The sequence below is a fragment of the Ochlerotatus camptorhynchus genome, unplaced genomic scaffold, assembly GCF_037179485.1.
Source record: "Ochlerotatus camptorhynchus isolate MF236.1 unplaced genomic scaffold, CSIRO-AGI_Acam_v1.1 ptg000071l, whole genome shotgun sequence".
In the NCBI taxonomy this organism is placed as follows: Eukaryota; Metazoa; Arthropoda; class Insecta; order Diptera; family Culicidae; genus Ochlerotatus; species Ochlerotatus camptorhynchus.
The window spans coordinates 699,888-713,168 of NW_027040561.1; the positions used below are offsets into that span (position 1 = coordinate 699,888).

Below are 13,281 nucleotides of genomic sequence, written 5' to 3' on the forward strand. Positions count from 1 at the left end.
ATGTATTTCTGTATGTCTGTCTGTCTGTCTGACCCTTAAAGACTCGGAAACTACTGAACCGATCGCCGTGAAAATTGGTATGCAGTGGTTTTTGGGGCTGGGAAAGGTTCTTATGATTGTTCGATACCCCTCCCCCTCTGTAAGGGGGGCTACCATACAAATGAAACATACATTTCTGCATAACTCGAGAACTAATCAAGCAAATTGAACCAAATTTGGCATGTGGAGGTATAAGGAGTTGGTCATAGGGGGTAGCCCCTTAGATAAGAGGAGGGGCCTGGCTACGTACAATATAGCATGCTTTTTTTTAATCGGCGCATAAACTCAAGCTAATGCTGAATCCCGAGCAAGGCAGGGCACACCCAGCTAGTCTATCTATATATATAAAAATGAATTTCTGTCTGTCTGTCTGTCTGTCTGACCCTTATAGACTCGGAAACTACTGAACCGATTGGCGTGAAAATTTGTATACAGGGGTTTTTGGGGCCGTGGAAGGTTCTTATGATGGTTCGAGACCCCTCCCCCTTCTGTAAGGGGGGCTCCCATAGAAATGAAACAGAAATTTCTGCATAACTCGAGAATTATTCAAGCAAATGGAACCAAATTTGGAGGTCATAGGAGATGGCCCCTTAGATAAGAGGGGGGGGGGCTACATACAATATAACATGTTTTTTTAAATTGGCACATAAGCTCAAGCTAATATTGAATCCCGAGCAAGGCCGGGCACACTTAGCTAGTAAAGATATAAAAAGTACGTACATTTTAGCATGGTATTTTAGCATCGTTATGAATAATCATTTATATTTATAATGTCGCAAAGAAGACGTAATATTTAATAATAAATGAATCGGATTAATGCCATAGAAGGTTTTTATCCTCTACATAGTTGTTGAACCTACTTGACAGAAGGCAGTTTAGGATGAAAGGAGAATGGTAGTTCTGAGTAAAATTCCAAGTTATTGGATCATATTGACGTAGGACTACGTCTTTCGGGAAGGATGCCAATCCAGGGAAATGCAACGAAAATTGGTTAGACTTTAAATGATAATAACTTCGCCAATAATTAATGGATTTTGATGATTTGTATGTCGATCGATTCAGCAGTATTATAAGATTTGTGTGGTGTATCGCACATTATAAATGCTAAATATTTAAATAGCTAAAAATTAAGAATTTGGAAACCTTCAGTTTTTTCATACATTTTTTTCGATTGCAAGGTGCTCACTCCTAACACAGCCATCAGAAAGTTGGTCCCTAACAATACAAGCCGAAGCCGCATAATTCAGGATTGATGGAGCCTCGCTCGCGAGTTTGAAATGAGCCGAGCGTAGCATTTGTCTGAGGATTAGAATGCCTACTGCCAAATCATTCCACTAAACTTCAGACCTTTCGAGCGAAGGGAGATAAAATGAAAGTGAGGTTTGCTTCCATTCATGTTCATTTTTTCTACCACACGCTCTTACTCTCACTCTGGGTGAACTCTGAGCTTTGAACAAAAAATTCATCCGGAGTCTCGAAAAGCGCACCTCACGTCAAATCATCCTCTCGCTGAAGTTCACTCTCCCTCTCTCTGGAGGAGTTTTTGTTTACTTCTTCCATATTCCTGCTGCCACTCACTCGAGGTGAGGGATGGCTAAACTAGCAGGAAAAGAGTGTTTTAAAACCTCCAGTGAGTTTGAGGAGTTTCAGAAAGCCTGGCATAATCATTCAGCGTTGCAAGCTGGACGGGTCGACCTCGAGCTTGTTCGCTGCAGTGTGGACATCAGAGCATTTTTTCTAGTCATTCACCTACAACAGCTAAATACAGAAAAAACGAGGTGCATAGAATGATAATCCAAATGCTTAAGTAATCGGAACGTTGAAATTTTGACTACAGTCATCGTTTGGCTACCGAGTGATAAACAGGAGTGTTCGTTGCGTTAGGTCATGCGTTGAATAACCTACGCTTTAAGAAAAAATTTCATGAGTAAAAGTAATCCAAAACTGATCAAAAGATACTCACTCTCTGAGTTAGTTTCGTTTTCTGTGTTTTGACTAAATAGGAGATTGCTATCTCTAGTAATGTTATTCTTCAGATGGATAAGACCTATTGTATAATGGACACAGGGTGACCAGTGAACCGGGAAATCGGGAAAAAGCCGGAAATTCTAAATCACCGGGAGAAGTCCGTGAATTTCGATGATGAACCGGGAAAAAATATACTTCGTCCTCTGTTTGAAAAATAATAATCTTCTCAACTACTAGATTTTCCGGATACAATCACTTTGAAGAACTTATTCGATAATTTTGATCAAAATTCCAAAGGAATTTAGAGGCAATTTTGGAATGAACTCTAGAGATAATAAGGTATGTAAGATACAAATTCCGAAGGAGTTTTTGAAAGTATTTCTATAGAGTTTTGACTACAACGCCAAGTCAATTGTTTAAGTTCAAAGTAGAATTATAAGGTGGTTCTATGTGAAAATTACATGACGGAGAGAGTTCGTATGAGAACTTCGAAGAAATTCTGAGAGTATTGAACTCTGAGGGAATTATAAAGATAATTTCAAGTGAATTCTAATGAAAGTTCCAAGGGACATCCGTGAAAAATATCAAGAGTTTCGAATTTCCCAATAAATTTCTAAACCATTTATTTTGTCATTAATATATTATTGAATAGAACAGCCAAATCATCTCGTAGTTCTACGTCAACAATGCGGTTGTGCTTTGGACACAACTCTCAACATTTATTCGAGCGGTTTAAATTACCGTTTCCCACCACTCGAAATGTACCTCGAAGCAATATTATGAGATTTTTTTTCTTCTATAGCATCCCGAAAAGAGACATTTGAAATTTATTGCCAACATTTATTTGACATCTCTCGGTCCAAAGCTCGGCTCTCTTGGAATTCTCCTCACAGTTAATCATATTGTCGATCAGTTTTGGGACGACCTTCTACAAGCGATTAAAAAAATAAATCAAACAATTTCAGTTTTTTCAAGTTTAGTATAAGTAAGACCCTGCAGTGTATCTCAAAATTGAACGTACAGCAGTACTTAAATTGTAGAAAAACGGCCCTAAAAGCACAAGTTAAATTGATACGTCTTTGAATTTTTGGCAGCTGACTCATCATACATTTATCAATTATTGGCTCAGTATTTGGCATATTTGGAAAACGCCTTTTTCTTGAAAAACCTTATTTTCTTGAAATAAAATAAACATAACTTCTTGAAATTTTGCTCATTTTTAGTCGTTATAAAGATCATTCATGTGTCACTAATTTTATTAAGATTCGTTCACTAGGTAAACAGTTTGAACGTTTTACTAAAATAAATCTAACTTCATACAGACTCCTGCAATAAAGACTAAAATTATAGCAATAAATCAATAAACATCTGTTCAAACACCAGCCACGATTTAAAAAAAATCTTCTAGGTTGTACGATCAATTTTGAGATACACTGTATATTAGACTGATGCAAAATTTGAAATGTTCGCTCCACAGTACTCAAACGGTTCCAAATCGGGTCCTGATTAGCCTCCCAAAATTTAAATTCATTTGGTAAGAAACTGAATTGGCACAAACCAATTGAAGTTTATATGGATATTACTATGGGAAACCCAAACTTTTTGTTCACTGTCTTCTAGCCTTTTTTTTCATATTGCACTGTTAACAAGTTCTATCGCTATTCTTATGGGAAATTTTCTCAGCTACAACTTTGCAGAAGATCGTTTTTAAGCCAAGCGCCAAACTAGATATTTATTAATTGATTAAAAGATTGATAATCTTTTAGTAAACTTCATATCGTTTTTGCCAAGTAAGTTTCTTACTAAATAAGTTCAAATTTTGGAAGGCTAATCAAGATCCAATTTGGAACCGTTTGAGCACAGTAGAGCGAAAATTTCAAATTTTGCATCAGTCTAGTGTATATAGAGAATATATTGTTTCACAGCAAAGTTCGAGTGGTAGGAAACGTAATCGAAACTGCTTGAATAATATGTATTTACCAATTTATTTATTTAATTAATCATTCGTCTGACTGTTGTCTACATGAAATATCTTAAAAACTATACCATTCATGCATTTCTAATTCGAGTCGAAAAGCGAGCAAATCCCCAAATTCAAACAATTCTTCAACAGCCGTGAACCTACGCATCATAGTTGTTAGTAGTCCGTTGTAGCCGAATGCTGTTCGATGGTATCGTGGTTGAAGTTGGATACCACTTCGTAATGTTCTCGGCGGCACTCGGATATCTAACAGCGAAAGAAGACTCACGCAGGCAACAACCTTATTCAATAACTTGGCAACAAATGCTGCCTGTTGGTTTTTCCGTCGACGTTCCAGGGTTTCCAAACTCAGCAAATTGCAGCGATCAGAATACGGCAGGAGATTTAGGTTACGTAATGCCATTCTGATAAACTTTCGCTGAACACCTTCGATCCTCAAGTTCCAAGTTAACTGAGTAGGGAACCAGACCAAGAAGGCGTTTTCCAGGATAGGTCGAACAAGGGAGCTTTGATATTTTCGACACGAATCCTAACTGACGGTTTGCCTTGGTGATCACAGCAGTACGGTGGAGGTTAAACGTTAATTTATGATCTAGTAAAACGCTTGATCGCTGAACTGGTCGGTTCTTTGCAGTATAACACCGTTGATGGCATAATCGAAAATAATCGGATGCTTGATGCGGTAAAACGACATAACCAAGCATTTCGGTATGCTCACGGTAAGCCTATTCCGATTGCACGAACCAACGAATAGATCCAATAGCGATTGAAGACGAATACAATCCTCAGTACATCGCACCACGAAATACAGCTTTAGGTCATCGGCATACCATCTCCAAGTACAAGCAATACGTCGTTGAAGAATAAAAGAAACAACAATGGGCCAAGATTGCTACTCTGTGGTACGCCCGACGAGTTCGTAAAACACGAGGAAGTACTGGAATCAAGTTTAACCCGCAAAGACCTGCAAGTCAGGTACGAGCAAAACCACGATGTCAACCGATCTGATGTGCCGAGTTTGGATTATAGTCGTTATATTCATAGTCTGGCGGATAGAATCTCGGGAACCAATTGAGCTGTTGAATAGCGGAACTAATCGAGCAAATCATGACCAAGAACAGAAAAGAGCACATCAGCTATTGCGAACAAAACTTCGGAAACCCTTTTCTCGTGACTCAAGGCTCGCCTACGCAAACTGACACCATCTTTGGGTTGAGGGAAGTTTCCCCTATCCGATGATGCCGGTAATTTGCGTTCGATTGGCGAGTAAAGAATAGTCAACGTTTTGTTTATTAAAGTTGATAGTGCCTTTTTAATTGTTGGTCTACAATATATTGAATTGGTTCCGCTTTTTGATAGATCGAAATTCTATCCGCCAGACTATGAATATAGCGACTATAGTTTGGATAGCTTAGCCAACAGAATATCATGGTTGATCGTATCAAACGCTACTTTTAGGTCCGTATAGATGACGTCTACTTGCGCCCCACTATCCAGTTGTCCGAAGCAGGTCGTGGTAAAATCCAGGAGGTTTGTTGCAACCGAACATCTAGGCATGAAGCCATGTTGGTCGCAGGAGATGTAACATTTGGTACGTTCAAGAATTACCCCACTCACAATTATCTCAAACTGTTTTGAGGCAGCAGAAAGGTTGCTGATTCCTCTGCAGTTTTTAACATCACGTTTGTCTCCTTTATTGTGTACTGGAACCATAAATGACTCCTTCAAGACAGCAGGAAATTTCGACTCCACAAACGATGTATTAAAGATTCTGCAAAGTGGGTCAACAAGAGCTCCAATAGCGCGGCAATAAACTACAGGAGGAATGCCGTCTGGTCTAGGCGTGAAGGTGCTTTGAATTTTCTTCGTGGTATTAGGGGCTGTTCATAAACTACCTAGACCGTTTAAGGGGGGAGGGGTTGGCAATTGTCCACGAGTCATACAAAAAAAAATGTATGGACAATTTTCTACGCAGGGGGAGGGGGAGGCGAGAGTCCCAAAAAGCTGTCGACGTAGTTAATGAACAGTTACCATTAAGGGCGTTACTTCGAAGGTATCCACGTCTACAAGACATGATTAGTTATGAGAATGAGAAGTATTCCAAGTGAATTACGAGGAGAATTCCATGTTAGTTCTGAGTAGAGTTGAATTTCAAGATAATTCTGAAGACAATTGATGGAAAATGGTGAGGCACTCAAGAATAATTCCAATGGTATTCTAAGGAAAATTTAAAGCACATTTAGGGAATATTTTCAATAGCGTTCTAATTATACACTTAGAAATACCTAATTGTACACGTGACGGAATCCATCTTTGACATAAAGGATGAGACGTAAACAAACATGTCATGTAAAATTAAGTGATCCGAGACTGAAATGTTTGAAAGTACGTTTTATTGAGCTGAAATTCACGTCTATTATGATTCAATTTTATGTCAAAATTGACGGTCGTATATCTCAGCACCTAAATTTACATAATTTTTTTTAAGTGTGTAGAATTCCAAAATAAGTTTGAGAAGAATTTCAAAACAATTCTAAGGAAAATCATATAGGTATTATTAAAAAAATTCTGATGAAATTCTCGTAATAGTTCTGAGTAGAATTACAAGATCCATCTGAATTGGACAAGATTTATTGAAAATTGTGATGAGTATTTGAGGTGAAATCTTATGCAAATTCTAAGAAGATTGAGAAGAGAATTTCAGGTTTTTTTTTTAATTCGTTTATTTATCCAGGCTCATTTGCTGTAGCGAATTTCAGGTTAACCCTGAGTTGAATTCTACGTAATTTATGAGGAGAATTCCATGGGAGCGATGAGGAGAATTTCAGATGAATTCTAGTTCAAGGGTATCCTGAGGAAAATTTCAAAGATATTCTGAGGAAAGCTCCCAACGAAATTTTGGTGAGAATTCCAAGTGAATCCCCATGAAAATTCTAAGCTAGATATGAGGTGGTGAGGATTTTTACGAGAACTCAAAAGATAATTCCAATAACATCCTAAGGAACACTCAAAGGGAATTTAAGGTAAAATTCCAATAGAATTCTGACTAAAATTCCAATGAAGCTGAGACTTGAATTTAAAAAAAAATGTTCTGAGAATAACTCCAAAGGAACTGTAAAAAGGTATTCTGGTAATTTCTGAAGTGAATTCCACGATAGATTTGAGTAGGACTCCAAGATTGTGGAGATTGTGAGAAGAATTCCTGATTAATTCTAAAGAGAATTCATATCCTGAGGAGAGTTCAAAGAAGATTCGGAACAGACTTTAATTTCAACAATAATTCTGACGACAATTTTAAGGGAATCATTAGAATTTCAAGGAATGTCAGTGAGCATTCTGACAAGGGAAGGTCACAAAGGCAACCCATGGGGATTTCAAACCAGACCGTTTTTTTTTCAACTTCAACTTGCCAAACAATGAATAATCCAAAATATGAGCGGTGATGGAGCATATGTAGCCAGCAGGGCAAGGATGTTAATCTAAAACGGTCGATAAGGTCAGCGTTAACGTCTGCAATGGTTAATTTGCATTGCAGACGTTATACATGGTTATCGATTATCAATCCTGGAGAAGGGGCTCTGTAGCGTCAAATGGGACTTAATTTAAGCCCACCTTTTGGAAGGATCAGTGGTGGCACAAGTACTGTTTTTCAACATTTGATACTTTTCGTAATGACCATAGTGAAAACACACAAAAACAAACTGACAAAGGGCAAAAATGTCGTGACATTCTCAAATGTTTTCTGGCAGCGACAGAACAATTTCTATTGTTGATTTAGATCAAAATATTTTCGGTCATTTTTTCATAACAAATTCGGGCAGTAGAAGGTATTTTTTTGTTGATTTCATTGTCTTCATAAATTGAAATATTTATGTTTCAAATATGTTTGTGATGAACACTCATAACAATTAGATGATTATTTTTTTTTATTTAATCTTTAATATTGCAGAGGCGTCACTAGGGGCTCAAACCCGGTATGAAAATATGTGTCAAAATAAATTACGGGTGACGTCGCTGTTATTTTGAAAATTATAATTGCAATACATTTAATTTGCAAAAGTGTTTATCACTAACACTATGATTACAATGAAGTTTGAAAAACCATTTAATTTAAGCCAAATTTGATCCTTCACAACCCCTTCCTGTTATGTATCTGTTCCATCACCGCTCAAATCTTGTATTTCTTCATATTTTGGTATAATGAATCTGATAAAAAATAGCCTCGTTTGAAAACTTGAGGGTAACTATCGTGACTTTTTTTTGTGAGAAAAACAGCGTTCACTCGACTGTCGACATAAGCAGGCCACTCTCGATGTGAGTCATGCGATCGTCTGTTTACACGGCAGCAGCCATTGTATGGTCCTCCTCAATGTTCTTCATCAGCAGTTCTTTCGGTCGATGCGTCGTCGACTTTGGAAAGCAACAGTTTCGTGATGACCAGGTTTTGCGTCCATTGCTGCAATGGAAGCGCTTTGCCCCCCGTTAGTGATACTGCCATACAATGAAATCACTGGAAGCGGCTTCAATTCTGATGGAGCAGGCTTATTGAATAGCGGAAGATAAAGTGTTTATCGTGCTGTACCTTTTGTTGACTAAATTTTTAAGATGTTATTTATAGTGAACAATAATCTTCGTCTCTGCAATGTTAATTCGATTGAGCCTTATCAAATAAATTAATATAAAAAGAAAAAAAAAAGATAATTCTGAAGAGAATTCCAAGAGAGTTCTGAGCAAGGAGGTTTTAAGAAGTATATCAAGGGAAGTGAGAGGGTGATTGCAAGGGAAATTTAAGGAAAATTCCATGGGGATTCTGAAGAGAAAATTTCAATAAATTCCTAGGTACATTCTAAGGTATTATGTAAAGTAGTCCAAGAGCATTTTCTAATAATACTTAGGGAATGCTGAGGAGATTTCTAAGGAAATTTTCAGGAGAATTCTTAGGAGAGTTTGAGAAAAAATCTAAAACAATTCTAAAGGATATAGGGGAATTTACGTATTCTCGGCAACCTAAGCAGCGACCTTCTTTCTATAGCCTTTTTCTCTAAGGAACGCACACATATGCAGTATTGGTTTGTTTACAATCTTTTGCTGCCAGCTCCTCTAACAATTTCAGTCGAAAGAATTGTCAAAAACTGTTTTGAAACGCTTTTACAAAGCTCCAATCTTCTCTAGTGAGAGCGAGTATTGTCGGCAACCAGTTTTTCTTCGGCAACCGTTCCATTTGAACTGCATGTAAATCTGCTGTTCTATTATCGGCAACTCGAAATCAGCTACAATTTGTAGTGCGTGAGTTTCATTTCAAGAAAACCTTGCTAGATTGCTTTTTCTCAGTGGTAAAAATATAGTCAAATTGAAGCTGAAAGCATAAAGAATCGTTTGCATGCATTCAGCGAAGCGTTTTCATAAGAAAATCCAGTGAAAATAGTATTTCAATTTGGGTTGCCGAAAATAGTCTGGCATGCCGAAGCCGTCATTTCCCCTACCAAGGAAATTATTTGGAAAGGGAATTATGGAGAAAAGTTTAAAGGATTTATTATTCGTTGGAAAAAAAAATCAGAGTAAATACAAAAAGATTCGTGGAGAGAATCTCAGACACAAAAAATAAGAGAACACTAGAGAAAATCTCAAGACAATTATAATGAAATTCTGAAAAGAACTCTAAGGTGATGATCTAAAGATCTTGAGAAAATAAAAAAGAGCTCTCCAAGAATTATCAAGGTTGTTCAGATATCATTTTTTGTTCAAGATTCTCGACACAGAAAACAAAGATTCAGGATTTGTATAAATATTCAAGATTTACAACACTTATTCTTTTGTTGTCACAATTTTGTAAGACTTAGAAAAACTTGAAACTTAAAGACTTGGATGATGTTTGACATCTGGAGTTTGTGCTTGAGCTTATCTTTTAAAAAATATGATGTTCAGCATCGTGGATTAAGTATACATTATGTACTTCTAGTTTTGAGACGACCTTCTACCAGTGTTTTTAAGAAAATGGAGCGACAGATTCCTTATTTTTCTATAGTTTCGCATATATAAGACCCTATTTTCTTGAGGTTCTAGAAGAGATTTTTCCAAAATATTGTTCCACAGCAAAGTTCGAATGATAGAAACCGTCATTTTAAACAGCTCGAATCGAATGATGTAATCCGTTGTTGTTATTCTTTAATTGAAAAAATGCTGATGTCGTATGACGAAGCATGCATGATATTTCAAATTCTAGCTTAATGACCCTGATCTGTTGACACCTTTGGCCAAATAAAAAAAAATCATTCTCTCTTTCGAAACCTGACTACGCCCTTCAACGTTGATAGGGCGCTTCATAAGTAAATAAAAATACATTATACAAATACCAGTTATGATTGATGAAGGTTTAGGGGTCACAAAAAAGTTTTGAATGCCTGTGTATGTGTGTAAATTTTGACAATTTACTATGTGAGGTAAAATTCCACTAATTTCGCTTCAATTTAACTCCAGTTCTCCAAATGCAGTCCAAATAGATTATGTGTTTGCTATGGCAAAGGTTAACAAGTATGTCTGTACATTTACACCCATATTTTTGTCTACGTTCAAAACGTATTCTCCATACAATTACTTCTTTTTTTTGTATGGAAAATAAGTTTTAAATTTAAACGAAAATATGCATGGTAAAAATCGTGCGTCTGTTGTCGAGATATCATACGTAATTTCCCAACCAGAAAACTGCAAACGGCACAACCTTCCAGCTTTAGTTTACCATGTAAACACCACATCGTTACGATTATATGATCGAAAATCTGTTCACACGATGAGTCACAAACACATAAGCGATATAGCGGCGTCCAGTCTCATCCGTCCGGAATGTCCAAGGACTCACGTTTCCTGCATTCCTGGTGTCCACAGCGCTGCATACATATGTACGTATGGCGCAAAAATGACCACGAGGACACATCGAATCACCATCAACTACTACTACTACTACTACTACTAATACTACAATGTTGTTACACCCGACGAAGGAGAAATTTATGCACAAACTGCACAAACTCTGCAGATGTTGTAGATCAGAGCGAGAGAGCAAGGACGCATGCACTGTTTTTTTTTTTTGCCATGAGAACATACCGACTTACAGAAATGGGGTCTAAAAATGAAAATGATGAATGGCAAAGAAAAGTGAATTGTGCATAAACGACAAATATTCACATACACTACTCATATTTTCCTTCTTCCAGCTGTTCACTATCTATTTGCACTTGCACTATGTAATTTTTCTATCTAAAAGATGCTCTTTTCTCTGATGACACAATTTTTTTTTCACAAGGATGTGTCACCAAATCTATTTACGGTGTATTCTTTTCACTCCAAGGACTCTTGCCAATTTTGAGATGCAATTTTGCACATAAAATAGGGTGCACTTTGGGCTATTCTAATACGAACACATATGCACAGAACAAGAGTGTGATCTAGAACCACTTAAAAAGATCTACCTAAATTATGAAATAAATTAGATGCGCTTCTGTGTGATTTCTTCTTGTTTTTCACCAAATTGTAACTTAATCGAAAGAAAACCGTACTTTTCTTCAACGACGCCGGGGGGTTGAAATGGGTGGTGGCACTTATTCCTTCGCCGCACAAGCACTTGACACCTACACAAACAAGGGCGTTCGAACGCGCCTTTTTGTCACCAGCACTGGTCCTAGTCTTCAGTTAGAGTTAGTATAGGTATGTATGGCTGAACCTACTAAAAACAATCACCCTTTTTCTGTAGAGTATAAATCCAAGAGCAGAAAAGTCAACCGACCGAGCCGAGCTTACGAAAGGAACTGGCTGCTCAACTCGACCGTTTCAATATGAGAAACATGTGGCCCCATCCCCGAGCGGCACTGACGGAATGGAATGGAGTATGTATTAAATTTTCCCATGACGACGACCACCAACCGACGCTCGATAGATAGGTATGGCAGGTTTGGTTCTCTTTGGACTCTCCAACTCTCATGCTCTCTCTCTGTGTCTCGAGTAGCCAACATGGGTTATTCTTCATGTTGCTGTCTGTATGTTGTAGTAGGTATGTGCAAACAACATCGACCGGCTTTCGAAGGATAGCGAAAGATTATGCTCAGATAGGAGCTGAAGAGGAGAGATGCTTTTTTGAGCTGAAAAATTAAATAATTTATGTTGGACTTGGAAGTGAGTCGAGTAGACAATCGTGTTGATTTTAAATAAACAGTGAATCACTGACAAATAGATATTACTCTTCGAATGCTGTTCATCCTTTACTCAGTTAACTGTTAGTTTAAATTGGTATTAGCTGGTACTGAGGATATCGCCGGTGCACATAGCCGTCTGCTATGGAATTTGACATTTGAACGCTACTACTGATTAATGGGTTTTATTTGTTTGTTTTTTATTGATATTTAGTGGGTAACAATTACTCATTGATGAGTTAATCTATTTCAAAATGGGTGAAATTTTACTATATGGATATTTTAAAGTTAGCGAACACTATCTGTCTCTGCTCTGAACACCATAGGTTTTTTATGGGCAATATTTTACAATCAAAAATATTCACAGTGATACATCAGTTTGTATGTGAGTGTATGATAACCTTACTCATAATTGTTGTTATCGATTTTGGTCAGTTGCCATCAGTACAAACCTGAAAAAAAGGAAATAGAAATATTGGTTAGGAATCTTCTTGTCCAAGCATTATGAATATGATAATACGTTCGAAACGTGTTTTCGATACATAAAATAAAAATTTGGAGATATATTCCCTTCGTTTTAAACGTAAACAAGAAAATGGGTATTGTACCCTGAACCTGTACCAAAGGTACAATGAACACGCTCAAGAACCTCTCAATATCTATAAATTATAATCTCAGTGCACTCAATCCGAATTCTCTTTGACCCACACCTAATATTTTTCAAACATATCCGGAATTTAACCGCACATTTCAACGCCATCACCTCTGGATCCATCCCAAACAGTTAATGTGTATTTGTATTAACTTCTTCCTTCCTAAATTATGGGATGATTTCGTATACTAAAGTCTGGTCCACTTAGAATTCGAACACATAAAACCAGGTGTTTCTCGGGATTGATTTGACGTAAGACAAATGTAATTCAGTCAAAATGAAGGTATTTCATTGTACTTTCATAAAATAATTTGAAAAATTACTGCGACGGCGTTCGGATGAACTCGTGGACTTTCGTTGGAATTCCCGCCATCATCTGCGGCGCACTAAACGGTCAACCTCAGCGACCTTTTTTTCAACATCTGTGCAGCGTCCTGAATCGTCTTTCCAGTTTTCGT

At 37.3% G+C, this 13,281-nt stretch overlaps 1 protein-coding gene across 3 annotated transcripts in view; it reads right to left on the minus strand.

The window, feature by feature from the left end:
• The window catches only part of LOC135697528 (coronin-1C-like), a 206,538-nt gene that overhangs the window by 39,941 nt on the left and 153,316 nt on the right, over positions 1-13,281 (minus strand). For 2 of the 3 annotated variants that reach the window (XM_065217283.1, XM_065217282.1), the window contains exon 1: positions 11,175-11,504. The exons of the other annotated variant lie outside the window; for it this stretch is intronic. In XM_065217283.1, coding sequence (XP_065073355.1) covers positions 11,175-11,183 — 9 coding nt within the window. In that variant the 5' untranslated portion in view covers positions 11,184-11,504. Of the gene's footprint in view, positions 1-11,174; positions 11,505-13,281 lie in introns of those variants that run through there. 3 annotated transcript variants of the gene reach the window in all.